The following is a 23,659-nucleotide window of genomic DNA, read 5'->3' as shown; positions in this document are numbered from 1 at the left end:
GTAGTTTTATTGCCACTTTTATTTCATCTATTGTGGCTCTGCGTTCAAGGTCTAATTTAATGGTCTTTGAATGAATACTGGATTTCACTGATAGTCCCAGCAGCTCTCTCTATTTACACATTTATTTTAAAAAAATCTCCACATCCTGGAAATTAGTCATTTAAAGATCTTACAATATCTTATCAGCTTAGTTGATGTAGTCCTTCCCTGTTGATATCTGAGAGGGGTAACAAACACATGGTACTTGTGTTCTTGTGAAGCCTCTTTCAGTTCTAGGATCATTTCATATTTTTTATGTTAAGCTTTTTAAAAATAAGTTTTATTGATGAAAGTTTACCAAGTTAAGAATTTAAACCTCAAACAAAATAAAAAGAAAAGATAAAGATAAAAGTGTTAAAGGAATAAAGAGAAAAAATAGACAAATGCTTTTAATAGATTTTTAGATAAAGATATAAAACAAAGACTAAAGACTAAGGAAAAAAACTGTAGAAGAAAACATTATAGAAATACTTTTTAATGATGTTTTCTCCCCTTCCTTTCCATTTTCAAATGCTTCTCCAACTGCTAACCAAAATATTAACATGGAGGATGATTTGTTAGTAGCTAACAAATAATTTGTCAGTTTTATTGATCTCTAGACTAGAGGAGTGCAGTGGCTCCTGAGGTGAGAAAGCTGGGCTGACAATCAGCAGGTTCATGTTCGAGACTCGTTGCTGCCACAGGGTGGGGTGAGCTCCTATCACATGCTGCAGCTCCTGCCAATCCAGCAGTTTGAAAACAGATGACCGCGAGTAGATAAATGGGTACCACTTCGCAAGGCTCATTAATGGGGACATGAAAGGACCCCCCAACTGTGCATCTCCCAGGCAATGGTGATGTCACCAGCTAATCCTTTCACCATGGAAGAGCTTCAGTGTTTCCAACATGGAAGTAGTATCAATCGCCTAATTTCCCCCCCTTAAAACCACTTTTCTTTTTTGCCTTGCTATATGATGTGTAATACTGTATATAAAGGAGACACTCCTGCTTAAATTTGGTTAAACTTCTATTATGAATATATATTGTCAGTTTTGCTATTGCAACATACTCTTCAATTTTGGTCTCTCAGTTCCATTTCACCAGCAAAGTTTTTCTTTTCCAAATTTGTCTTTGCAGCTGTCCACATACAGTATATATTAGTAAATGGGGATATTTCTCATTTATGTTTTCTGGAATTATATCCAATAGAAATATTGGCGGCTTTAGTTCAAATTTTATTTTAAAATTTTGTGAAAAATTTTGGTATATTTTCTTTCAGTATTTTTTTTTAAAAATTATGTGATCACCACATATGATAAAATGTTCCTTTGTAGTAAATATTTGTTGTCAACATTGTTATATGATGTGTCTATCTTGGTAATGGATTTCTATGTCATCTGTAAAACATTTTACATTATTTTTTTTGTCAAACAATAGCATGGACTAAATTCTGATCAGTACTACGATTCTTTGAAGTTTTGCCTCCACTTTATCATTCAAATTGTGATTTGTTCCGTCTCTCTCTCTCTCTCTCTCTCTCTCTCTCTCTCTCTCTCTCTCTCTCTCTCTCTCTCTGTGTGTATGTGTGTGTGTGTGTGTATCCTATTGGTTTTGCATAAGTGTTTTAAATTCGGTCATACTTCTTAGTTCCTCCATCTTCTTCAGATCTATTCTAGCAATTTGTAAAAGCATCAACCATGGTAAACTTGTATTGTGCAATGTGAACAAACTTAGCTCATTTGCATTGGCTCAGTGGGTTAGGCTGCTGAGCTTGTCAATCAGATGGTCGGCAGTTTGGCAGGTCGAATCCCGAGTGCCGCGTAACAGAGTGAGCGCCTGTTACTCGTCCCAGCTTCTGCCAACCTAGCAGTTCGAAAGCACGTAAAAATGCAACTACGGTGGGAAGGTAACAGCGTTCTGTGCGCCTTTGGCGTCTAGTCATGCCGGCCACATGACCACGGAGACGTCCTCGGACAAGTGCTGGCTCTTCGGCTTTGAAATGGAGATGAGCACCGGCCCCTAGAGTTGGAAACGACTAGCACGCATGTGTGGGGGAACCTTTGCCTTTACCTTTTTATCAAGTTTAAGCATTTGTCCAAGATTTCTATTTAGTACTATATGGTCAGGCACACACTTGGGACATTTATAGATAGCTTCTATAAAAAGAACAGAAAGCATTTGGAAGGTGGGTGTGTTTAGATGTCATTTGGGATAATTTCAATAGGTGTGTCAATAAGAACATGCATGTTTGAACAGAATAGTTAGGTGGCTCCAAATTGGTTGGAATGCCAGCATACGTTTGACTAGCCCAATATCTAGAACAGACCTGGGCATATCAAGCTCTTTGGCTGTCCCTATCAAGCCTGCATGGATTGCTTTCAGTTTGAAGGTGACTGCTATATTTTTCAGTTTACATGTGTGCATGTGCATGCCTACGGTCGTCACAGCCCTGTTGGTTAGGTCTTCCACAACAGTCAAAAGTTTCTCATGTGGCCCCTTGGTGGAATTAATTGTCCACTCTGATCTAGAATGAAGGCCATGCCCTTAGAATGGTTTCTCACATCAAAATAAAACAATACATCTTCACTGTTATCTGGTACCTGTAGGATTTTGGTTTCTAATTCAGTGTAATTCAGATATTACCACATTACAACACTTTGACATATATCTCAAAATGTTGTAATGTGATAATCTCAAGCAATGAATTCCTTCTTGCCAACACAGAGTTCAGTGTGTCCATTCGAAGAGACTGTGCAGATGTTTAATTTTGGTATAATCAATTAATAGTTTGTTATGTAACCAGCTTTTTGGCTAGCTGCAAACTTTCACTAGCATTCTGGCTTCAGTTATCTGCTGGGGTTGGCACATCAGAAGCCCCAAATTTGGCAGTATTTCTACGTATGATTAGTCTAATGTCCATGGATTAATGTCTGCAGCTGGCCTCAACTGTGGAATGATGTACAATAAAGGAATCTTGTTATGCTAAATACAGCTTCAATATTAAACAAAGCAGATAATTTTGACAGTCTTAAAATTCTAATAGAGTGATTTGGGATTTGAACTTTACAAAAATTCTTTGTGTCAGAGTTCTCTTTAAATCTGTTTCAGCAATTCACCAAAAATTGTTCATAAAGTTTATTCATAAGTGATTCTATAATCCACTAAAATTATACCATATAAACAGTCCCATTTGTATATTATGTGGGTGGGACTGACATCAAATGGGTACATTTTATTATGCTAGATGGCCATGCATAATCTGTCAGTCCTTTTATTGAAATTTCTAATAAAACTGGGAAAGAACATCCCAAAATCCTTTTTAATGAATGCAGCTGTCAGTTTATCATCTATTTTCCTAAGACACTTAAGGTTTGTTATTGCAAAATGCTAAAAACTTGTTGTCACTGAATCAGAAGTACTTAAAAATGTGGGAACCTAACAAATATAAAAATGTGGTAATTTCGCAAAAGGGAGCTTTTAAAAATTATTTAGTACAAGTAATTGGTCACCATTGCATTAACTATATTGCTGAAGCTTTATGCCTTAGAACTCTGGATATTGAATATTTATTAAAACAAATTATATGGTCACCCATCTCACTGTAGCAACTCTGGCCAATTAACAGTAATAAAACAAAACAAAAGCAATTCCAAACAATTACAGTAACAATTGATGTACAATATGCCCGTTGTTCAAATAAATCCATGTTTAAAAACTAACCAACTGGACTCGCCTGACCCCAATACCTAAGGGAAAAGTTAGGTCTTTAATGTCTTACTTAAAGGGCAATAGACTCAGGACTGTCAGAATCTTGGGTAGGGGGAAGGGAATGCTATTCCATAGGGCAGGCCCCACAATACTGAAGGCACATCTTCTTGGTCTTGTGAAGGGCATTGTTTAATAAAAGAAATCAGCAGTATGGCTACCCCGTTGGAACTGGTGGTGAGAAGAAGTAATTGGAGACATAAAAGTCCTGCAAATAACCTGGCCCTGAATGAGAATGACAGATGTCCCATTTGATTCAGCACTGATTTCTTCTGGACAGGACAGACTACTGCTTGTTTCAGACCCTCCCTCTGAAGAAAGCGTTAACTACTTCATTGACTCACTCTTCTTTTTAAATGGTCCCTTGTAAGAGGTTTTGTTTCAGTGGGATCAAGGTGGAAGTACTCACAGCTATTTATATTCAAGAAACTTCTAACCTTCTCTTTTATGTGTTTAATTTATTTCAAATAATAGGCTCTTTTGCACAATAAATTAATGTGTTAAAAATATATTTTCCAAGCAGATAAATCAACGAAACTTGCAGGGTACACAATAAACACAATTACAAAGTGATTAACTAAAACAGTGTAACTTGAAAGACGCAATGCCTTAACTCCTTTTGTAAAGACAAAAAGAATGGAGACTATCCATAACTCCTGAAGGAATGCATGCCACAGCTTAAGAGTCACACAAAAGAAGCTTCCCCCATATTGCCCACAAGAATGATTCCGAAAATAAGGTCAATGGATTTGCTCATAAAAACAGAAGTTCCCCCTGGATAAAGACTGTTACGGCTTTAAATACTACAAGTTTAAATTCTGCCCAGAAATCAACTGGGCATTGCCTCAAATATTTAGGTGCAGGGACAATGTAATACAAACACTCTATGACCGTTAGCAGTCTGTCACATTCTGTACTATTTTCATTTTTGGGACTCCCTTCAGAAGTAGTATATTAATAGGAATATTTTCAGGATTCCTTAAGGCAATCTTCAACATCCATAAAATTTGATCAACTTCAAAAAATAAAATTTAAGCAATGTATAACTATTACCTGATACTGCCAGAAAATCATCAATGGAAGTGATGTCATCCACAGCATCTGTTAACACACGCACTTGCTTTTCCCACTGTTCTTTAAACATCTCCATGTTCTCTTGAGCCAGTTTACTTTGTGGCTTGGCAGCCAAAGCCAATGCTGCATTAATTACCTGCAAAGCAAAATGTCCAGAGTTGTTGACTTACCAATTTTCACACCATGCCTGGTTTTCTATGAAACTGACAAGTCACTCAGTAAAAGCCTTTCTCCTATGGCAGGGGTATTAAACTGCCGGCCTGCAAGCCGGATGTGTTATGCTGAAACCCACCCACCCCAGCTCCGGCAATGGGGAAAAAGTAGCAATACGTGGCAAGTTTGACACCCTTGTCCTATGGGATGGAGCACTGAGAAAGCCAAGTGATTTAGTTATGCTAACTACAGGTAGGTTTAGATTTAATAATCTCCCAATTCCTAATGCATATCTTATGTTCCCTTACTTTTATTTTTTTATTTTAAACCTATAGCCACCTTTTCAACAGGGCAGCTAACAAATCAAATGCAAAAGAACCTGAACTCTCCTCCCTATAATAAATTTTGGTTTGCTTAAGATGTTTTGGAGGGCTTTTGTTTGCTTATGTCAGGCACAGCCAATCAGAACCACTCACAAATAGGCCCAAGTAGATATTTTGTTGTTGATCCCTTATATTACAAGAATCTCACCAGACTACCTGCCTTCCCTTTGGAAGGGGTAGATGTGGACCTAAGGGTTTGACTCTAAAATATCTCTATTCTTTCTAAGGGGCAGTGATTCCACCACAATTTGTGTGCTGTGGTGGTAGTAATCTATTGGTTGCTTTTGAGATGTTTTTGATGTACAGTAGTGTTATCTTTTTCACAGCTTGTGTTGGTTGTACTGTAGTGGATAGAGTGATGAAGATCTTTACCCACAGGTATTAGGATCTGGTCCTTGAATAGAATGCAGTCAAGTGGATAGAAGTTCAAGTGATAGAGGTTGTAATTGGCTATCAGTGTAGTGATTTGTGTTTGGCAGGGAATGAAATTGGCTTGCCATGGCCATATACGTCCTACTATTTGTTGTTGTTAGTTGCGAAGTCGTGTCCGACCCATCGCGACCCTATGGACAATGTTCCTCCAGGCTTTCCTGTCCTCTACCATCTTCTGGAGTCCATTTAAGCTCACGCCTACTGCTTCAGTGACTCCATCCAGCCACCTCATTCTCTGTCGTCCCCTTCTTCTATTGCCCTCAATCTTTCCCAGCATTAGGCTCTTCTCCAGTGAACGTCCTACTATAAATCCCATTAATTGGGAAACTACAATACCCTAACTAGATGAAGTTTTGGAATGCCCTTCAAAGGCCATCTCAAGTAGTATACATTATAGTACTGCTCAAGACACGTTCTTTCAAATATGACAGAATTTTCTGCCAGGGGCTTCATTTCCATAAGAATGAAGTCTTAGGAATAAAGCAAGTTTTGGGCAGGGCCAAAACCAAAGACTTGTACACACTTGTTTTCAATGATGCATTTTTTAATTTTAATAATACCCTTTTCTCTTTCTTCAATTGTAAGCTTCAAGAAAAGCATAGAGAGCTTGCATGAGTGATGTCATCTCTAATAGTGGAGTCCTGAAATAGTGCGTTGCATACAATTAGCCTGATAAAAGCTATAGGTAGCTTTCCCCTATGTTGCAATCTTCAAAACTATATCATTCCTGCTGGATCTGGCAAGTTATTAAATTAAATGTTTACGCTTTTTAATAAATTACTTCTAGAAAGATCCAGTTTCTTGAATATAGCCAATAAATGTATGTTTTTTATAGCTACTTGAATGAGCTTCTGTGTTCTATCTAAAAAATCAACCTACCCACAAAATTGTTATTTCAGACAATAAATTAGATTTTTTCTAAAGGTACTTATATTCCACAGCTCTGATATACAATTGGAACATGAAAATGATGTATCAAGCTTGCAATTTACCTGAGGACAAAGTGCTTCAAGCTGACTTGCTGACATGTGAACCAATTTTACACCTTCTTCGTTATTTGAGATAGAACAGGCCAAGTTGGCAACCTGGTAAAAAGAGCACATTGATTAAATTTATATCCCATCTTTCTACTAAAATGGTTTTCAGGGTAGCTAATAATAACAGACAGGGAATTTTAATAATGTAAACATATATTCATAACATTGTAAGACTGGTGTCCTGTAATTTTTTTCATAAAAATCTAGTAAAATTTTAAAATCTTTTACAATTATTATCCATGAAAATTTGACAATTTAACTGAACAGATTCAATTCTCTTAATCTTGCCTACTTACAAGTGAAAAGCAACTTTTAAATATATAAATCATCATCTAATTAAGGTATGCTTAAAGTTCTTTACAACATAACAAGATTAACAATGTACCAGCCAATTAAACTGATTATTCTCAATCTTTGTTTCTCAAACTTTCTGTAAATGTGAACCATTAAATATTGAGAAAATGTAGGGATCACCCAACAAACTCTTTACTGTTTTTTTGTATCTTAAAGGACAAGGACCTTTACGTTCTTCTATAAACAATGAATATAACTGCATTTTTGTATGGCTTGTATTTATATTGGACAGATCTCCAGATCAATTACATTCCATCTTTAGACATTTACCATTTTATGTCCTATTTTGCATTTTGATCTTCTGGCTGCTTGTGTGAGATCACAAGCCAACATAGCACAGTACAGGTAAACTCAGTCATTAATTAGGTTTAAGACCTGCTCACTATTTAGTTTTCTGAACTATAGAACTTGTGTTGCTACTTCAGTAAATAAATATGCTGCTGGAACCTATTTGTGAATCAGATGATTAGTGATAGATAGAAGTAGTGAGGGAGCAAGGACTATTGGGCTATGCAGGGTTGGCAGATGTGGAAAGGTGGAATGGAGGCCTCTGAGAGAGGAATATGAAGAACCGCAATGAACCACCTGCTAGAACTGCACTGACCTCATGAAGTAAAAAATATATAGAGAATTCTACCTATAATTGCAGTTGAACCATTTAACTTCTCAAAGGAATGCGGTACATGATCGTCTCCTTTTTGTGCAGGCAGTTCATATGTATCCAACTTCAATGCAGAAGAGTACATACTGCTGCCAACTGGTGCAGAAAAATACCACAACCAGCTGTTTCTAGAGAATTGCTTGAAAACTTGTCCTGTTGTCTAGGGACAAGTCTTTCCATTTGCTTTCAGGCATGGTAGTAAAAGGTCACGCAAAGATATGTTATTTTTTAAGTGAAAAGTGTTTTATATTTTGGAACATACTCTCATAGAGCATTCTATAATGTTTATATATGTTTATATATATTAACTGACCAAGCATATGACAGCCTGCTATTGAAAGCCTTATTCGTACACAGAAATACACAATAGTAGTGCAAAAAGACAAGAACAGTGTGTCCATCCCTCTGGGAAATGGCAATCTTTTCCCTCCATTTAGCAGTAATTCCCAAGAAATAAAACATGGCTAGTAACCCAGGTGGATCTACCATGTTTTCCCCAAAATAAGACCCGGTCCTCCCCCCCCCTTATTTTCGGGAGATGTCTCTTCCATTGCCTCACCTCGCCGTGATGGCAATGACAGGCCCGCCCAGCTGGCCACTTCTTCTGTGGCATTGTCCCAGGGTTCCATTTCACTGTCAAGGGCCTTCAGGAAATGCCTCTGCAGCTGAGAATGGACCTTTGGATTGATGCGCGCATCACCCCCGGGCTACATTTCAGAAAGGCCTCTGCAGCCGAGAACTGAGCTCCACACTGACACGCGCTGTACAGCCCCCCCCTGGCCTCCATGCTAAAAGTTATTTGATAAAAATGCTTTACACACAGGTATTTATTTTGCATGATTCCACAAGGATCATCCTACAGAGATCAGTTATGACTCATGCTGACAGAACTGATTCAATTGGTTATTAATAAATTTTCAGGCTTTCTTTAAAACAACTGTGTTATGCAGCAGTTATATATTTATATCAACTGAATTTTTATTCACGCATAAGATCCCAACTATGATTAAAGGATCATAGATTTCTTTGCTTGCTCTGTTATTTGTGTTTTCATAAAATATGAAAACATAAACTTAACAGCTCTCCCACAGAATGAGGTAACTATTAAGAAAAAATTGGAAAATGCTAGGAAAAACCTCCCCGTCCCTTCCATTACTAAGTTTCACCTTTGATTTGTCTAAAAACATAATTCACTGGTTCTTTTTTAAAGCCATGCTTAACTGGATTGCCCCAAACTGAAAAGAGTCACAAATGCATTGGATCATGGATGGCTGCTTTCTTTGTATCTCCCTATAGGAGTTTGGCAGATGTTTTATTTTATATTAAAAATATATATAAAAGTGATATGTGTTTCCTACATCTATTCTATTGCTATCTTTATACTATTATGACAATTATGATATATATTCAATTACTATGACAGTGTTTATACTAATATAGTATTACTATTCAATATACAGATAGTCCTCAACTTATGATCGGTCACTTAGCAACCGTTTGAAGCTACGACGGATGCCCCCCAGCTATTTATGACTCAGTTCTGAAATTATGATGGCCACTCCCCCTGACGGTCATGTGACTGCATTGTGGGCACTCAGCAACCAGCCCACATTTACAGCTTTTTTGCAGTGCCCTGCAGTCACATAACTAAAATTCACATCATCCCCCCACCCCGAAACAGGTGTTTACTTTTTCTGGGGGGGAAAATGCACATAGCAAACAATGAGTTTGCTTAATGACCACTGCAAAAAAGATCATAGCATTGAGTCCAGTCATTGCCAGACTCAATTACAGTCGCAAGTTGAGGACTACCTGTATGGTATTCTATTACTATTACTTATTACTCTATCACAAGACTCCATACTATTATTCGTACAGTTCAACATTTCTTCCTTAAACCTGTTCTATCTTCAGTCTCCTCTTGAGATTTTTTTTCTTTTTCCGTTAATGGACAGCAAGTTTTTAAATTGTACTTTCTCATTTATGTTGGGCCTTTACACTTCTTTTCCTCTCTTTTGAACTGTCCATTCCTTCTCAACGAAAAACAACTTCTTTGATTTGGCTACTATTCTCAGTTTGCTGGAAGCTGCACAGCTTCAAAACACCTGTTTCCTCCCAAAAACCATGTCAAGGTTGCTGCCTCATTGGCAACTTTGCTGTGCTGACAAGGGTGGAGGCGGTGGGGGGGGGAAGCTAAACTGGGAGGGAAAGAACTACAATGCAGGAGCCTGCAAATTCCCCCCCCCCAAGCAGCCCACTCTTCCACACAACCCTGAAAAACTCACAACCCTAAAGAAATAGAAATTGCTACAGTTTCAGATGGCAAAATATTTATGCTAGGCACTGATTTCTCCTATAGTTTCCCCTCACATTTCTTTTTCTGAAAACTATGGTGTTATATCTGTTTGATGTTGTAGAATGTAAGAAGAAAAATAAATTTTCCATATTGTAATACAGCATTCATATTTTCCTGTTTTATAGCTTGTCGAAAAATGTGGTGTTCTAGAGTACAACGTGTACAGGTAGTCCTCAATTTATGAGCATTCATTCAGTGACCATTTTGAATTATGTCGGTGCTCAACCAAGGGACATATGTACCATGCCTGAAGTTACGGCCCCTGCGATCACAAGAACAAAATTCAGGTGCCTGGTAATCTATCTGGGCTTAAAAACACTGCAGTGGGCTTTGCCTATCTTTCTCCCCACACCCCTCTGAGCCTGCTTCCCACCTCACTGGGTCCCTGCAGGCCTCAGTTTGCTTCCTACCCTGCTGATCCAACATCCTCCTCCTTCCTGTCACAGCTTGGTCCACTTAGCTTTTCTGTAGATCTTCTATAACACGGGTGTCAAACTCGATTGCGTCATGTAACATATCATGACATTTTATGCCTTTGAGGAGGTGGAGATGGCCTACGTGTGAGGCATCCGGCCTGTGGGCCGCCAGTTTGACACCCCCTTCTATGGGAAGCAGCCTACACAGAGGACATATGTTGCTGCCCTGGGAGCAGGCATGTGGGGAGCAGCTGCAAAATGGTGCCCACTTCTGGGATGGCACCACGTGGCCTCTGTCCTGTTACCATAAGAAGGCTGAGGGTGGACTGGCTGGTTCTCTCTTCCAAAGGCAAACTCTGATCTCTCAAGGCCAGCAGGAATCAAGTGAGGCAGGAAGCAGGCCCAAAGCCTGCAGGGAGGCAACAGGGAAAAGCTGAGTGCTGGATGCTTCAGGGAGTGGAGGAGGACTTGGGAGGCCCAAGGCAGATCACGTGTGAGCTGAGGAGGTGCTGCAATGCATGTCCTGGCCTCACCCCACTCCTGACGCACTCCATGCTCTTTTTAACAACTGCAACGGGGAGAGGCAGAGATTGTGGTGGTTAAGCAAGGCCATCACATGGGCACCTCGCTTAATAACCACCACAACCTATGATCATAATGGGAGGGCTCCATTATGGTTGTAAGTCGAGGACTACCCGCATCGATCCTTACTGCATACACAAACCACTCTCACGAAAAAAATATAACCACGAATGAACACATGCCCCTCTCTCTTTCCAGCAGGAACAGGAAAAGGAAGAAAAAATTACAAAAGAAATGAGGTTAAAAAGGGGACTGTTTAACACACACAAACACAGTACAGACAAAAACAAGTGGAAAAGATAAAACTGGATGGAGGTAAGGGTTAATTGGACCAAGAAAGACTGGAAAGAGAAGCCTTGTTTTAGTGTTCTAAAAGAGTTAAAGCAACCAGGTAAACAGCATCTCCCAGGCTGCAGCTAATTACCAGGCTAATTGCCTTCTCCTTTCAAAGCATCAATCACTTCTCCCCCAGATTCACAGGTTTTGAAAAAGGAACAAACTAACTTCCTACTCTGAAAAGGTATTACATGTCTTCCGCTTCCAGCCCCCATCTTTCCCCTTTTGTTACTTTGAAACGTCTAGAAAGTTTTACAGTTTTATTTGCCACGCATGGAATTCTACTCTGGAGTCTGAAACTAAGGCGATGGAAACTTGCTCCTCTCAGTGGAGGCAGAAATTTGGCAGGTTTGCTCATCTGAGCTCTGACTGAATTATTAGGCTTCCAGAATAAGCACCACCAAAATATATGGTTCCATCTATCCATTCAGAATAGTGAAGAACCTGACAACAAGCATTTGCTCAGGAAACACAGCATTAGTGTTTCATGTGATCAAAGTTTAAGAAGTGATCTTGGTTTGCCTACAAACTATAAGTAAAACATTGTTTGTAACTGGGCTGATGGTCAACACTTCAATAAAAAAAAAGTAAGTCCACCCAAGACCACAGTACTATAAGTAATCTCACATTTTAATATGGAAGTGATAATGAAAACAGCAAAGAGTGATTTTATTGGCTTGGCAGCACCAGATTCTTGTTCTTCTGGTGGGGATTCAATCTCCCTCTAGCCATTTTTTTTAAAGTGGCTGCCACTCTGTCTGTCCACTCATCCTTTAGTTCAGGGGTGTCAAACTGCTGGCCTGCGGGCCAGATGCATCATGGCAAAACTGCGCCCACCCCATTGCCTGCAATGGGAAAAAAGTTGTGACATGTTGCAATACGTCACGTGACGTTGCAAGTTTGACATCCCTGCTTTAGCTGAAAGTTTTTCACCTTGCTAAGCATTATATATTGTTCAGTCTCAGGATAATAAACTTCCTGAAGATCTGGTTGGCTTTGTCCGTTGATACAAATATGCAAATAAGACAAAGAACCAAAGCATATACCCCATGTACCAAAGGAAGGCAGAAGGTAGAATAGGATTTACTAAACCAAGAAGAATTTATTTTTAATCTACTTATTTCCAATCTGTCATAAATCATATTGCTAAGATGAAGAAAACTGAGGTAGGGGATTAAGAAGAGATTTCTGTACATGAAAAAGACTGCATTTCCTTAATCTCCGGTACTAAAAATAAGTTTCTGGGCTCAAATACTAAAGTCTAATTTTGTGTTTTCTGTCAAGCGCTGACTGATGGATTTTAAGTTTCTTGTAAAAGTAAATAAGAAAGTCATTTGCCATCAGTCTGGATTCTGTCTATCCTGTCATGCACTGTTTTATGAACTAGGAAGGAACATTTATAGAAATCAATGACTAAAACATTTTTCATAGTAGGTAAGAAAGAGATATATACTTTTATGAGAACTGCATAATCCAAAAATAATTAATAGCTTGAAATAGGGAAATGCTTCTTGTAGTGCAGACAAGGCAAATTAAATTTCAGTATAATTCTCTAATAATGCTTTTTGTCAAATTTGTAATATCCTCTCAGAATCTGTCCATTACATTTTAAGAGCCATGGATGGCCTCAGGCTGACTATTGCTGCTACCAATAGTCTGATGAACAAGTTTTCTATTTACTTTCATCTTCCCAGATATAATAACAAATGGATAAGTATAAGTGTTTGTCTAAAATATTTTGTGCCAATTTGAGCTAATGTGTTGGGTAATCTAGACTATGATCCAGTCCAAGTGCAGATCAAGTCTTTTAAATTTTGCTTTGAAATTAACAAGTACAAATGAATAAGGTTGAAGTGCAAACACATCTTAAGTCTAAGAATCTATTTGCATAAAAATGTATTATACTTAAATATTTGAATAAGCAAGTGGGCTTGGGGTTTTTTGGGGGTGTGTCTGTGGTGGGATTACATTCCCAATGGATTGTAAAAATCAATTGTCAAAAAGGGCTACTAGAGCATTAAGTACCCCAAATCCATCAGGTTGATGTTGTAAAATTGTAACTCATAGTTATTGGCTATCCTTTGTGGAAAAAGCTAGACCGAAAAAAAACTTTTATACTGCTTATAGAACACTTAGTAAATGACTTTTCTCAAGGACTTTTCAATTACCCTCATCTTTAAACTTTTGGGCTAAGGTAAACAAGTCAAGGTAAACAAGGGGGACGCGGTGGCTCAGTGGGTTAAGACGCTGAGCTTGTCGATCAGAAGGTCGGCAGTTTGGCGGGTCGAATCCCAAGTGCCGCGTAACAGAGTGAGCGCCTGTTACTCATCCCAGCTTCTGCCAACCTAGCAGTTCGAAAGCACGTAAAAATGCAAGTAGAAAAATAGGGACCACTACGGTGGGAAGGTAACAGTGTTCCGTGCGCCTTTGGTGTCTAGTCATGCCGGCCACATGACCACGGAGATGTCCTCGGACAAGTGCTGGCTCTTCAGCTTTGAAACGGGAGATGAGCACCGGCCCCTAGAGTCGGAAACGACTAGCACGCATGTGCGGGGGAACCTTTACTTTACCTTTAAACAAGCCAAGCTCATAATCTTCATGCATATGTTTGCTTACTTGAGAAATGATGAATCTTAAGCTGTTTTGAACACTTTACAGTGATTTCTAAATTCAGAAATTTGTACAGGGATTTGTTATTTGCTTTAAACTCCTACATTGAAATTACATGAGTGCTTAAACTTTAAAAGAGAGATAACTATTCTACTATGTTCATAACTGACATTTCAATTGTCCTGTATAAACTATGTATTTTTCTGTGCTTCAGATAATGTATTTTCCTTTCCACAACGTAAGAAATAAACTTGAGATAATTCACTGAATTTTGCAAAGAGCTCAGGATAAAATAATACTTCAAAGAAGGCATAATCTATTTCCCACGATACTCATGTGGCATCCAGATTTAATTATCATAGTACCTCAATCAGCTTGTTGGCATGTTCACGGAAAACCTGTGCATATTCCTTAACTTCTTTCTCATTTCCATTTTTAGCAGCTTCAATCAAAACAAGGAGTGGCACATTTGTTTCCAGAAAAGAATCTGAAACGTGGTCCATAACTGCTTTACGGAGCTAAGAAGAGAAATCAAAACGAAATTCAATTGTTCAACAAGGTAAAATACTATTTTCAACTTCTGCATTACTAAAATATACTTTACCAGTGATTCTTCTAAAACATATGTGGCCTTTCATGGAGAATGATTATTTCAATGTACGGTAGGTGGGATTTTGTTTTTGAAATCTCAAAAAATTACTTGCTTAATTACTTTCAGAACAAACCTAGGTCAAAACACAGGTTTAGCTTCCATGTTGGTGTGACCAAAGACAAAGATATAAAACTGCTTTAACTAATGCCTCTAATGATTAAAAAAAACCCTAATGATTTTATATTTTTTTCAAAAAAGAAAATTCATTCACCGTTATAGCAGGGAATGGTAACCTATACTCATCCCTAAAGAATCTGTCAAGGGCTGAACAAGCGATCAAGAATGTCTAGCCACTTACTGCCCAACGGTCTGTCTTATACACATCTGAAATCACTAAAGAGAGGAGTTAATCATGGCTACTCCAGATGACAATTTCCTTGTTGGTTGTGCATTAGTGTTTCCTGAGGTGAAGAAACAAAGCATTCAATCCCATCTTCCAAGAATCCATACAAGGGCTACTACTAACAGTTGTGGAGAAAAATCCTAGGTTCTCCTGCCCAGCTAATGGCCAATATAAAGGAATATGCTTTCTGGTGTGTACAGGGAAGGCCAACATTTACTGGCAGCATTGGCTTTCTCAGTTTGGTCCTGTCACTGGGCTGAGGGGAAGAGAAAAAAAATATTACACTCGTGAATGTGACAGAATGAAGAAAGCATCATACTCGAGACGTAAGGTTAGCCTACCCAGTTTTAATGAAATCTAAGCATTTAGTTTTCTATAATTGACTGATTTGAAAAAAAATTGCTAGAAGAAATGATATGCTATGTACATAGCAGACTACGTGAGCACTTCATGCATATTTAATACTATACCTGTCTGCGCAAATCTCTTGTCTTTTTTGTCATTTTGTCTATTGCCGAGTTTAGGGCATCACTTCTTTCTTTGCGTCCAGCCTAGAAAATCAAATAAAGCAGCATTAGTTTAAAATACTATAATTATACAATAGCCAAAGTCTAAATTCCATTGACTTTTCCACTCATTCAGTATTAATAGCAAACTGAAATCAGCAGAAGTCTTGTATATCAAAACAGTAGTACATAGGAAAAGTGTTCCTGAACAGATCTAGAAACTAGAATACAGTATTTGTATCATATATCTGATAATGCACATGGTTTATATTTCATATTTGGTTTCCTTAGTTGCACTTTATAGGCTTGAGTATGGATTGTAGCAATGTTCCTAACCAGCTGTCTGAGTCAGTTGCGATATTGTACTCATTTTGCCCAACATCCAGGAAGCCGCTATATCAGTCATTGGTGGAACAATATCATGGTTAGATTCAGACTAAAGAATGAGGCTGGTTTATTATGGAAAGGAAATGGTGCCATGGGTCACAATGGGTCCTTGAAGATGTCCTATTTGCCTAATGTATAAGATGGACAAAACCTTTGCCATCTTAAAATTTGCACAACTATGTAGTATAGGGCACATGGAAGGGGTTAATTCTCTGGCACAATCATTTAATCTAGTTGAAACTATATTTTTCCTATTAAACATTTCAGAAGATAAACTTTAGAGAGATATCATTTTCGAGTATCTTCAAAACAAAGCACTAATGCTTTGGTATACTTATTTTACTTATTTATATGTTTAGCACAGGTAATATGTAAAATCACTGCTGCACAATGTATATGTAAGGGTACAAAGTATATGTAGTTACAGTATGTTCAACAATTTTTGTTGAGTATGCTTAGAATTGCACACTTATAGTTCCTGTAGATTTCTAGCTTTGTTAGGTGTGGCAGAATCTCCCGTTAGATTAAGAGGAGGCTGAGCTTAGAATTCTTGCACTGCAGAAGGCAACACAAGCCCCCTGAAATCTCTGAAGCCTTTTGACTGATCCCAAGAGAAAATGCAATCAGTCTGGCAAGATTCTTGTAACATGGGTGACTAACAATAAAACCTCTGCTTGAGACTACTCACGAATGATTCTGGTTGTTTGTGCCTCAAACTAAAGGTGGTTTGTACATTTCACTATGACATAACATGGTTGTTTAGTTTCAACATAATTAACCATTATGGGCTATTAACAAATCATAGTTAAATAAAGCATAACTTGGAATAATGTATGAATCCAGATGCAAAATTAGTTGAATTAAAAGAAACCTGAATAAAGATGAACCTCTTAATTACATGGGCAGATTGTTCTAACTCCTAGGAAAATTACCGTATATACTTGAATATAAGCCGACTCGAATATAAGCCGAGACCCCTAATTTTACCCCCCAAAAATGGAAAAAGTTGGTGACTCGAGTATAAGCCGAGGCTGGGAAATGCAGCAGCTCACCTTATGCTCCTCTCCAGAGATCTTCCCTCAGCAGCGGCCGGCAAAGTAGCTCGCACGCGAAACAAGCCCGGCAGAGGAGCCGGAGCGGCGAGCAGAGGCGCCCGGCCCAGATCCTGCAAGGCCCGGCCGAGACGCGCCCCCAGCAGCGGAGCTGCTCCGGCTCATCTGCCGGGCTTGTTTTGCATGTGAGCTACTTTGCCTGATGCTGAGAAGACCCGCTTGGGCACTCGGGTTGGTGTCAGTCTCCGCAGGCCCTTCTCGTTTCCAGGAACGTCAAGCGCGCTTGGCTCCCCACCCCCACGGCAGGGCAGGGCAGGGCAGAGACTTGCTCGCCCTTCTGACGGCCCTGAAGAGAAACGAAGGGCTTGCAAACTCCCCGCGAGAAGCTGGGCGAAGCGCGCGGCTGGGCGAGTGTGTGCCTGCGCACGTATTTACGAAAGAAACGCTCCGAGAGTTCTTCTTTCTCCGCCCCCTTGGGGGGAACTCTAGCGACTGCTGTAGCCGCGCTTCTCTTCTCGGCTCCGAAAATAGGGATTTCTACTCTCTCTCTCTCTCTCTCTCCCCTCCCCACCCCGCATTCTCCTGCCTCTTCGATTGCGACAATAAAAGGGCGAAGGGTGCGCTGGTTTCTTCCTCCTTCCTCCCCCCCTCCCCTCCCCTCCCCGATTGTCAGGTGAGGCAGCTGGAGGTCTGGCCGGGAGATTGTAGCCGTTTTGAAATGCCGCGTCTTGAAACGCCCGATCAGCTGATTTTCGGGTGGAAGAGCCGCGGCTTGAATCTGTTTGCATCTGCCTGAATTAGACCGAAACGGCCTGAATTTGACCAGAGTTGCTTTGTAATGGCTGGAGGAACTGCAGAGGAGGTCTTGCCGGGAGATTGTGGCCGTTTTGAAACGCCGCGGCTTGAAACGCCCGATCAGCTGATTTTCGGGGCGGAAAGAGCCACGGCTTGAATCTGCTTGTATTTGTTTGAACTTAACCAGAAACGGCTCGTAATGGCTGGAGGAACTGCGGAGGGAGTGAATGCTCCAGCCTGGAATATTTGGAAAGGCTGGGGGAACCGGATGAACTGCAGCTTAAGCGACTGTTGCCGGAGGAGCCATGGCTTGAAACGCCCCAGTTTTGGGGCAGCGTTTGCTTGTTCCCTCCCTCCCTCCCTCCCTCCCTCCCCTTTCCCTCCTCTCTAAATCCATCCTTCCTTCCTTCCTTCCTTCCTTCCTTCCTTCCTTCCTTCCTTCCTTCCTTCCTTCCCCAGCCCTAATCCGGAAAGTGGAAGGAAAGAAGAGTAAAGGCTGGGCGGAGGAGGAGGGGAAGTTTAAAAAGGGGGCGGCATTCCCTTTAAAAAGCCGCCCGCCACGCCGCGCTCCCTCGCAGCACTCGCGGCGGCTGGCTTCTTGGCTCCCGGTCTCCCCCAGGCTTCCCGGCTGTGATTGGCGAGCGAGCCTCCCGAGCTCCGGCGGCCGTGACATCAGCAGAAGCGGAGCAAGCAAAAGCGAAGGGGGAAGGAAGTTCACCAGCAGCACCTCGAGCCCGCTCCGAGCGCTGGCGGACGCGGAGCCGAAAGAGAAGCAGCATCTCTGCGCGCCCGGGCTGCTGGGGTGAAGTTGCAGCCGCCGCACCAACCAGCCGAGGAGAAGCAAGAGAAGGAAGTCGCCGCCGCTGCCCAGGCTGGGTTTCCTCGAAGGCTGCTGTTTGCACCCAGGAAGGAAAGTGCAGGAAAAAGGGCAAAGTGGCGAGCTAGCCCGGCATTCAACGTTTCTTCGCCGCTGCCATCCCCGAGAAGGCGAAGGGCTCCTATTTACAGCCACCCATCCGAGAGAAAAGCGGCTGTCGGTGCTTCGTCGGCCTTGATCCGGGACGCAGCCTGACCTCCCCTCGTCCCGGGAGACTCTCGCTTCCCCCCACCCCCCACCCCCCACCCTCCCTACATCCCGAGCCTTCCAGATCTTCGCCTGCCTACTCGCGAGCAGGCATGTTTTCCAGCCAATCCGGGCCTGGGAGCAGGGCGCCGGCGGCACGTCCACTTTCCCCGCACTCTCCGTTCAGACGGCGCCCTTTGAGCCTGGAGTGATGCGGACGTCGGAAAAGGGCGCCGGGCGAAAGCAGCGAAGCGGGATCGCCGCGTGCCCCCCACTCCTCCTCCTCCTCTTCTTCTTCTTCCTCCTCCTGGTCGGCTTGACACCCCCATTTCGGCTGCTTCGCAAACTGCTTCCTCCACCCCACCCCACCCCACCTCACCCCTCCCCGCAAAAGATGCCGGGGTCGACAGCGTTTTTTCTACCCGGAACAAGCAAACACGCAGGCAACCCTGCACTATTCAGCTCAGTGAAGTCACGCTTGAAACGGCTTGAAACGCCCGATCAGCTGATTTTCGGGGCGGAAAGCGTGCGGTGTTGTTGTGTTTTTTTTCCTCCCCCCGAAAGTGAACGGCAGCTTTCCGTACTAGTGTATTGGCATGTCAAGACACCAGCACAAAGACCAAGGTACAAGCAGCCCTCCTTCAGTCATTATTGAAACATTTGATCAGCCCAACTTCTTCTTCTTATTATTATTATTATTAAATCTGTTTTTTAACCAAGCGTGACTTCACTGAGCTGAATAGTGCAGGGTTGCCTGCGTGTTTGCTTGTTCCGGGTAGAAAAAACGCTGTCGACCCCGGCATCTTTTGCGGGGAGGGGTGAGGTGGGGTGGGGTGGGGTGGAGGAAGCAGTTTGCGAAGCAGCCGAAATGGGGGTATATAGAGGATGGGAGGTTCCCACCGAGAGAGCCAGCAGAGTTGTTGTCGAAGCGCGTCACATGCCTTTCCAACCACCAGAGAAGGGAGGAATAAGAAAGAAACACACACACACACACACACACACACCAGGAAATCGAGGAAGCTTGCGTAAGATCTGAAGGAGACACAATCGTGGGAAAGGCACCGAGCGTGCCATGGAAAAAAAAGAAAGGGTGGACTTGGGCTCGGCTGGTTTCGCAACGGGAAATGGGAAATCCCCGCAAAAGATGCCGGGGTCGACAGCGTTTTTTCTACCCGGAACAAGCAAACGCGCTTCGACAACAACTCTGCTGGCTCTCTCGGTGGGAACCTCCCATCCTCTATATACCCCCATTTCGGCTGCTTCGCAAACTGCTTCCTCCACCCCACCCCACCCCACCTCACCCCTCCCCGCAAAAGATGCCGGGGTCGACAGCGTTTTTTCTACCCGGAACAAGCAAACACGCAGGCAACCCTGCACTATTCAGCTCAGTGAAGTCACGCTTGGTTAAAAAACAGATTTAATAATAATAATAAGAAGAAGAAGAAGTTGGGCTGATCAAATGTTTCAATAATGACTGAAGGAGGGCTGCTTGTACCTTGGTCTTTGTGCTGGTGTCTTGACATGCCAATACACTAGTACGGAAAGCTGCCGTTCACTTTCGGGGGGAGGAAAAAAAACACAACAACACCGCACGCTTTCCGCCCCGAAAATCAGCTGATCGGGCGTTTCAAGCCGTTTCAAGCGTGACTTCACTGAGCTGAATAGTGCAGGGTTGCCTGCGTGTTTGCTTGTTCCGGGTAGAAAAAACGCTGTCGACCCCGGCATCTTTTGCGGGGAGGGGTGAGGTGGGGTGGGGTGGGGTGGAGGAAGCAGTTTGCGAAGCAGCCGAAATGGGGGTGTCAAGCCGACCAGGAGGAGGAAGAAGAAGAAGAGGAGGAGGAGGAGTGGGGGGCACGCGGCGATCCCGCTTCGCTGCTTTCGCCCGGCGCCCTTTTCCGACGTCCGCATCACTCCAGGCTCAAAGGGCGCCGTCTGAACGGAGAGTGCGGGGAAAGTGGACGTGCCGCCGGCGCCCTGCTCCCAGGCCCGGATTGGCTGGAAAACATGCCTGCTCGCGAGTAGGCAGGCGAAGATCTGGAAGGCTCGGGATGTAGGGAGGGTGGGGGGTGGGGGGTGGGGGGAAGCGAGAGTCTCCCGGGACGAGGGGAGGTCAGGCTGCGTCCCGGATCAAGGCCGACGAAGCACCGACAGCCGCTTTTCTCTCGGATGGGTGGCTGTAAATAGGAGCCCTTCGCCTTCTCGGGGATGGCAGCGGCGAAGAAACGTTGAATGCCGGGCTAGCTCGCCACTTTGCCCTTTTTCCTGCACTTTCCTTCCCGGGTGCAAACAGCAGCCTTCGAGGAAACCCAGCCTGGGCAGCGGCGGCGACTTCCTTCTCTTGCTTCTCCTCGGCTGGTTGGTGCGGCGGCTGCAACTTCACCCCAGCAGCCCGGGCGCGCAGAGATGCTGCTTCTCTTTCGGCTCCGCGTCCGCCAGCGCTCGGAGCGGGCTCGAGGTGCTGCTGGTGAACTTCCTTCCCCCTTCGCTTTTGCTTGCTCCGCTTCTGCTGATGTCACGGCCGCCGGAGCTCGGGAGGCTCGCTCGCCAATCACAGCCGGGAAGCCTGGGGGAGACCGGGAGCCAAGAAGCCAGCCGCCGCGAGTGCTGCGAGGGAGCGCGGCGTGGCGGGCGGCTTTTTAAAGGGAACGCCGCCCCCTTTTTAAACTTCCCCTCCTCCTCCGCCCAGCCTTTACTCTTCTTTCCTTCCACTTTCCGGATTAGGGCTGGGGAAGGAAGGAAGGAAGGAAGGAAGGAAGGAAGGAAGGAAGGAAGGAAGGATTTAGAGAGGAGGGAAAGGGGAGGGAGGGAGGGAGGGAGGGAGGGAGGGAGGGAACAAGCAAACGCTGCCCCAAAACTGGGGCGTTTCAAGCCATGGCTCCTCCGGCAACAGTCGCTTAAGCTGCAGTTCATCCGGTTCCCCCAGCCTTTCCAAATATTCCAGGCTGGAGCATTCACTCCCTCCGCAGTTCCTCTAGCCATTACGAGCCGTTTCTGGTTAAGTTCAAACAAATACAAGCAGATTCAAGCCGTGGCTCTTTCCGCCCCGAAAATCAGCTGATCGGGCGTTTCAAGCCGCGGTGTTTCAAAACGGCCACAATCTCCCGGCAAGACCTCCTCTGCAGTTCCTCCAGCCATTACAAAGCAACTCTGGTCAAATTCAGGCCGTTTCGGTCTAATTCAGGCAGATGCAAACAGATTCAAGCCGCGGCTCTTCCACCCGAAAATCAGCTGATCGGGCGTTTCAAGACGCGGCATTTCAAAACGGCTACAATCTCCCGGCCAGACCTCCAGCTGCCTCACCTGACAATCGGGGAGGGGAGGGGAGGGGGGGGAGGAAGGAGGAAGAAACCAGCGCACCCTTCGCCCTTTTATTGTCGCAATCGAAGAGGCAGGAGAATGCGGGGTGGGGAGGGGAGAGAGAGAGAGAGAGAGAGTAGAAATCCCTATTTTCGGAGCCGAGAAGAGAAGCGCGGCTACAGCAGTCGCTAGAGTTCCCCCCAAGGGGGCGGAGAAAGAAGAACTCTCGGAGCGTTTCTTTCGTAAATACGTGCGCAGGCACACACTCGCCCAGCCGCGCGCTTCGCCCAGCTTCTCGCGGGGAGTTTGCAAGCCCTTCGTTTCTCTTCAGGGCCGTCAGAAGGGCGAGCAAGTCTCTGCCCTGCCCTGCCCTGCCGTGGGGGTGGGGAGCCAAGCGCGCTTGACGTTCCTGGAAACGAGAAGGGCCTGCGGAGACTGACACCAACCCGAGTGCCCAAGCGGGTCTTCTCAGCATCAGGCAAAGTAGCTCACATGCAAAACAAGCCCGGCAGAGGAGCCGGAGCAGCTCCGCTGCTGGGGGCGCGTCTCGGCCGGGCCTTGCAGGATCTGGGCCGGGCGCCTCTGCTCGCCGCTCCGGCTCCTCTGCCGGGCTTGTTTCGCATGTGATTCCGGGCCAGGTGCTGCTGAGGGCGAGCAGAGGCGCCCGGGCGACCCCAGCAGCGTCATGCAAAGTAGCTCGGCCGCGCGCAAGTCCTCGGTAAGTTCTTTTTTTTTGTTGACTGGAGTATAAGCCGAAGTGGATTTTTTCAGCCCAAAAAGTGGGCTGAAAAATTCGGCTTATACTCAAGTATATACGGTAATAATCTTGTTTGATTAAATAGCCCTTAGGGATCTTTTTCTGATTAGTTCCATCTGTTTAGAAGTGGTCATCTTTTTCAGAAAATGATGGAGACATCACTGTTTTCACTTAACGTAGCAACTGTTTCTGTCCCCAGCTATTTCTTAAGCTCCTTGTGGCCAACAGCTCTTGTGTCGGGTTTACAAATATGGCATCTGTCTATAAACATGGCAAGCTTTGTTACATTATGACAGTATAGAGAAGGGGATGCATGAACCCAAGATTCTGTGTCCAGAATCTTTTCTGTGCAAAAAGTCAAGGGAAATCGAAGATTTATTTCTAAGGAAAAATGTTTAGTACTAGTAAAGCACAAGGCCCCTTTTTGTACAGGTGGCAGTATTGTACTAGAAAAACATCTGTTGAATTTCACTAAGCAAGCAGGATATGCTTATGCTAGGATATAAGGCTAGTTATAGAGGGACGCGGTGGCTCAGTGGGTTAGGATGCTGAGCTTGTCGATCAGAAGGTCAGCAGTTTGGCAGGTCGAATCCTGAGTGCCGCGTAACAGAGTGAGTGCCTGTTACTCAT

General features: G+C 43.5%; 1 protein-coding gene across 1 annotated transcript in view; it reads right to left on the bottom strand.

Moving 5' to 3' along the window:
• CTNNA1 (catenin alpha 1) overlaps positions 1-23,659 on the bottom strand; it is a 77,122-nt gene that overhangs the window by 17,890 nt on the left and 35,573 nt on the right. The window contains exons 8-11 of the mRNA XM_081315196.1: positions 15,643-15,723; positions 14,543-14,695; positions 6,818-6,910; positions 4,837-4,993 (exon numbers count right to left, since the gene is read on the bottom strand). Of these exons, the coding sequence (XP_081171322.1) occupies positions 4,837-4,993; positions 6,818-6,910; positions 14,543-14,695; positions 15,643-15,723 (484 nt within the window). The remainder of the gene's footprint in view (positions 1-4,836; positions 4,994-6,817; positions 6,911-14,542; positions 14,696-15,642; positions 15,724-23,659) is intronic.

Source organism: Vipera berus (genome assembly GCF_964194415.1).
Source record: "Vipera berus genome assembly, chromosome: 1".
In the NCBI taxonomy this organism is placed as follows: Eukaryota; Metazoa; Chordata; class Lepidosauria; order Squamata; family Viperidae; genus Vipera; species Vipera berus.
Note: the sequence above shows the minus strand (reverse complement) of the source record. Positions and strands in the feature narration are given on the sequence as shown.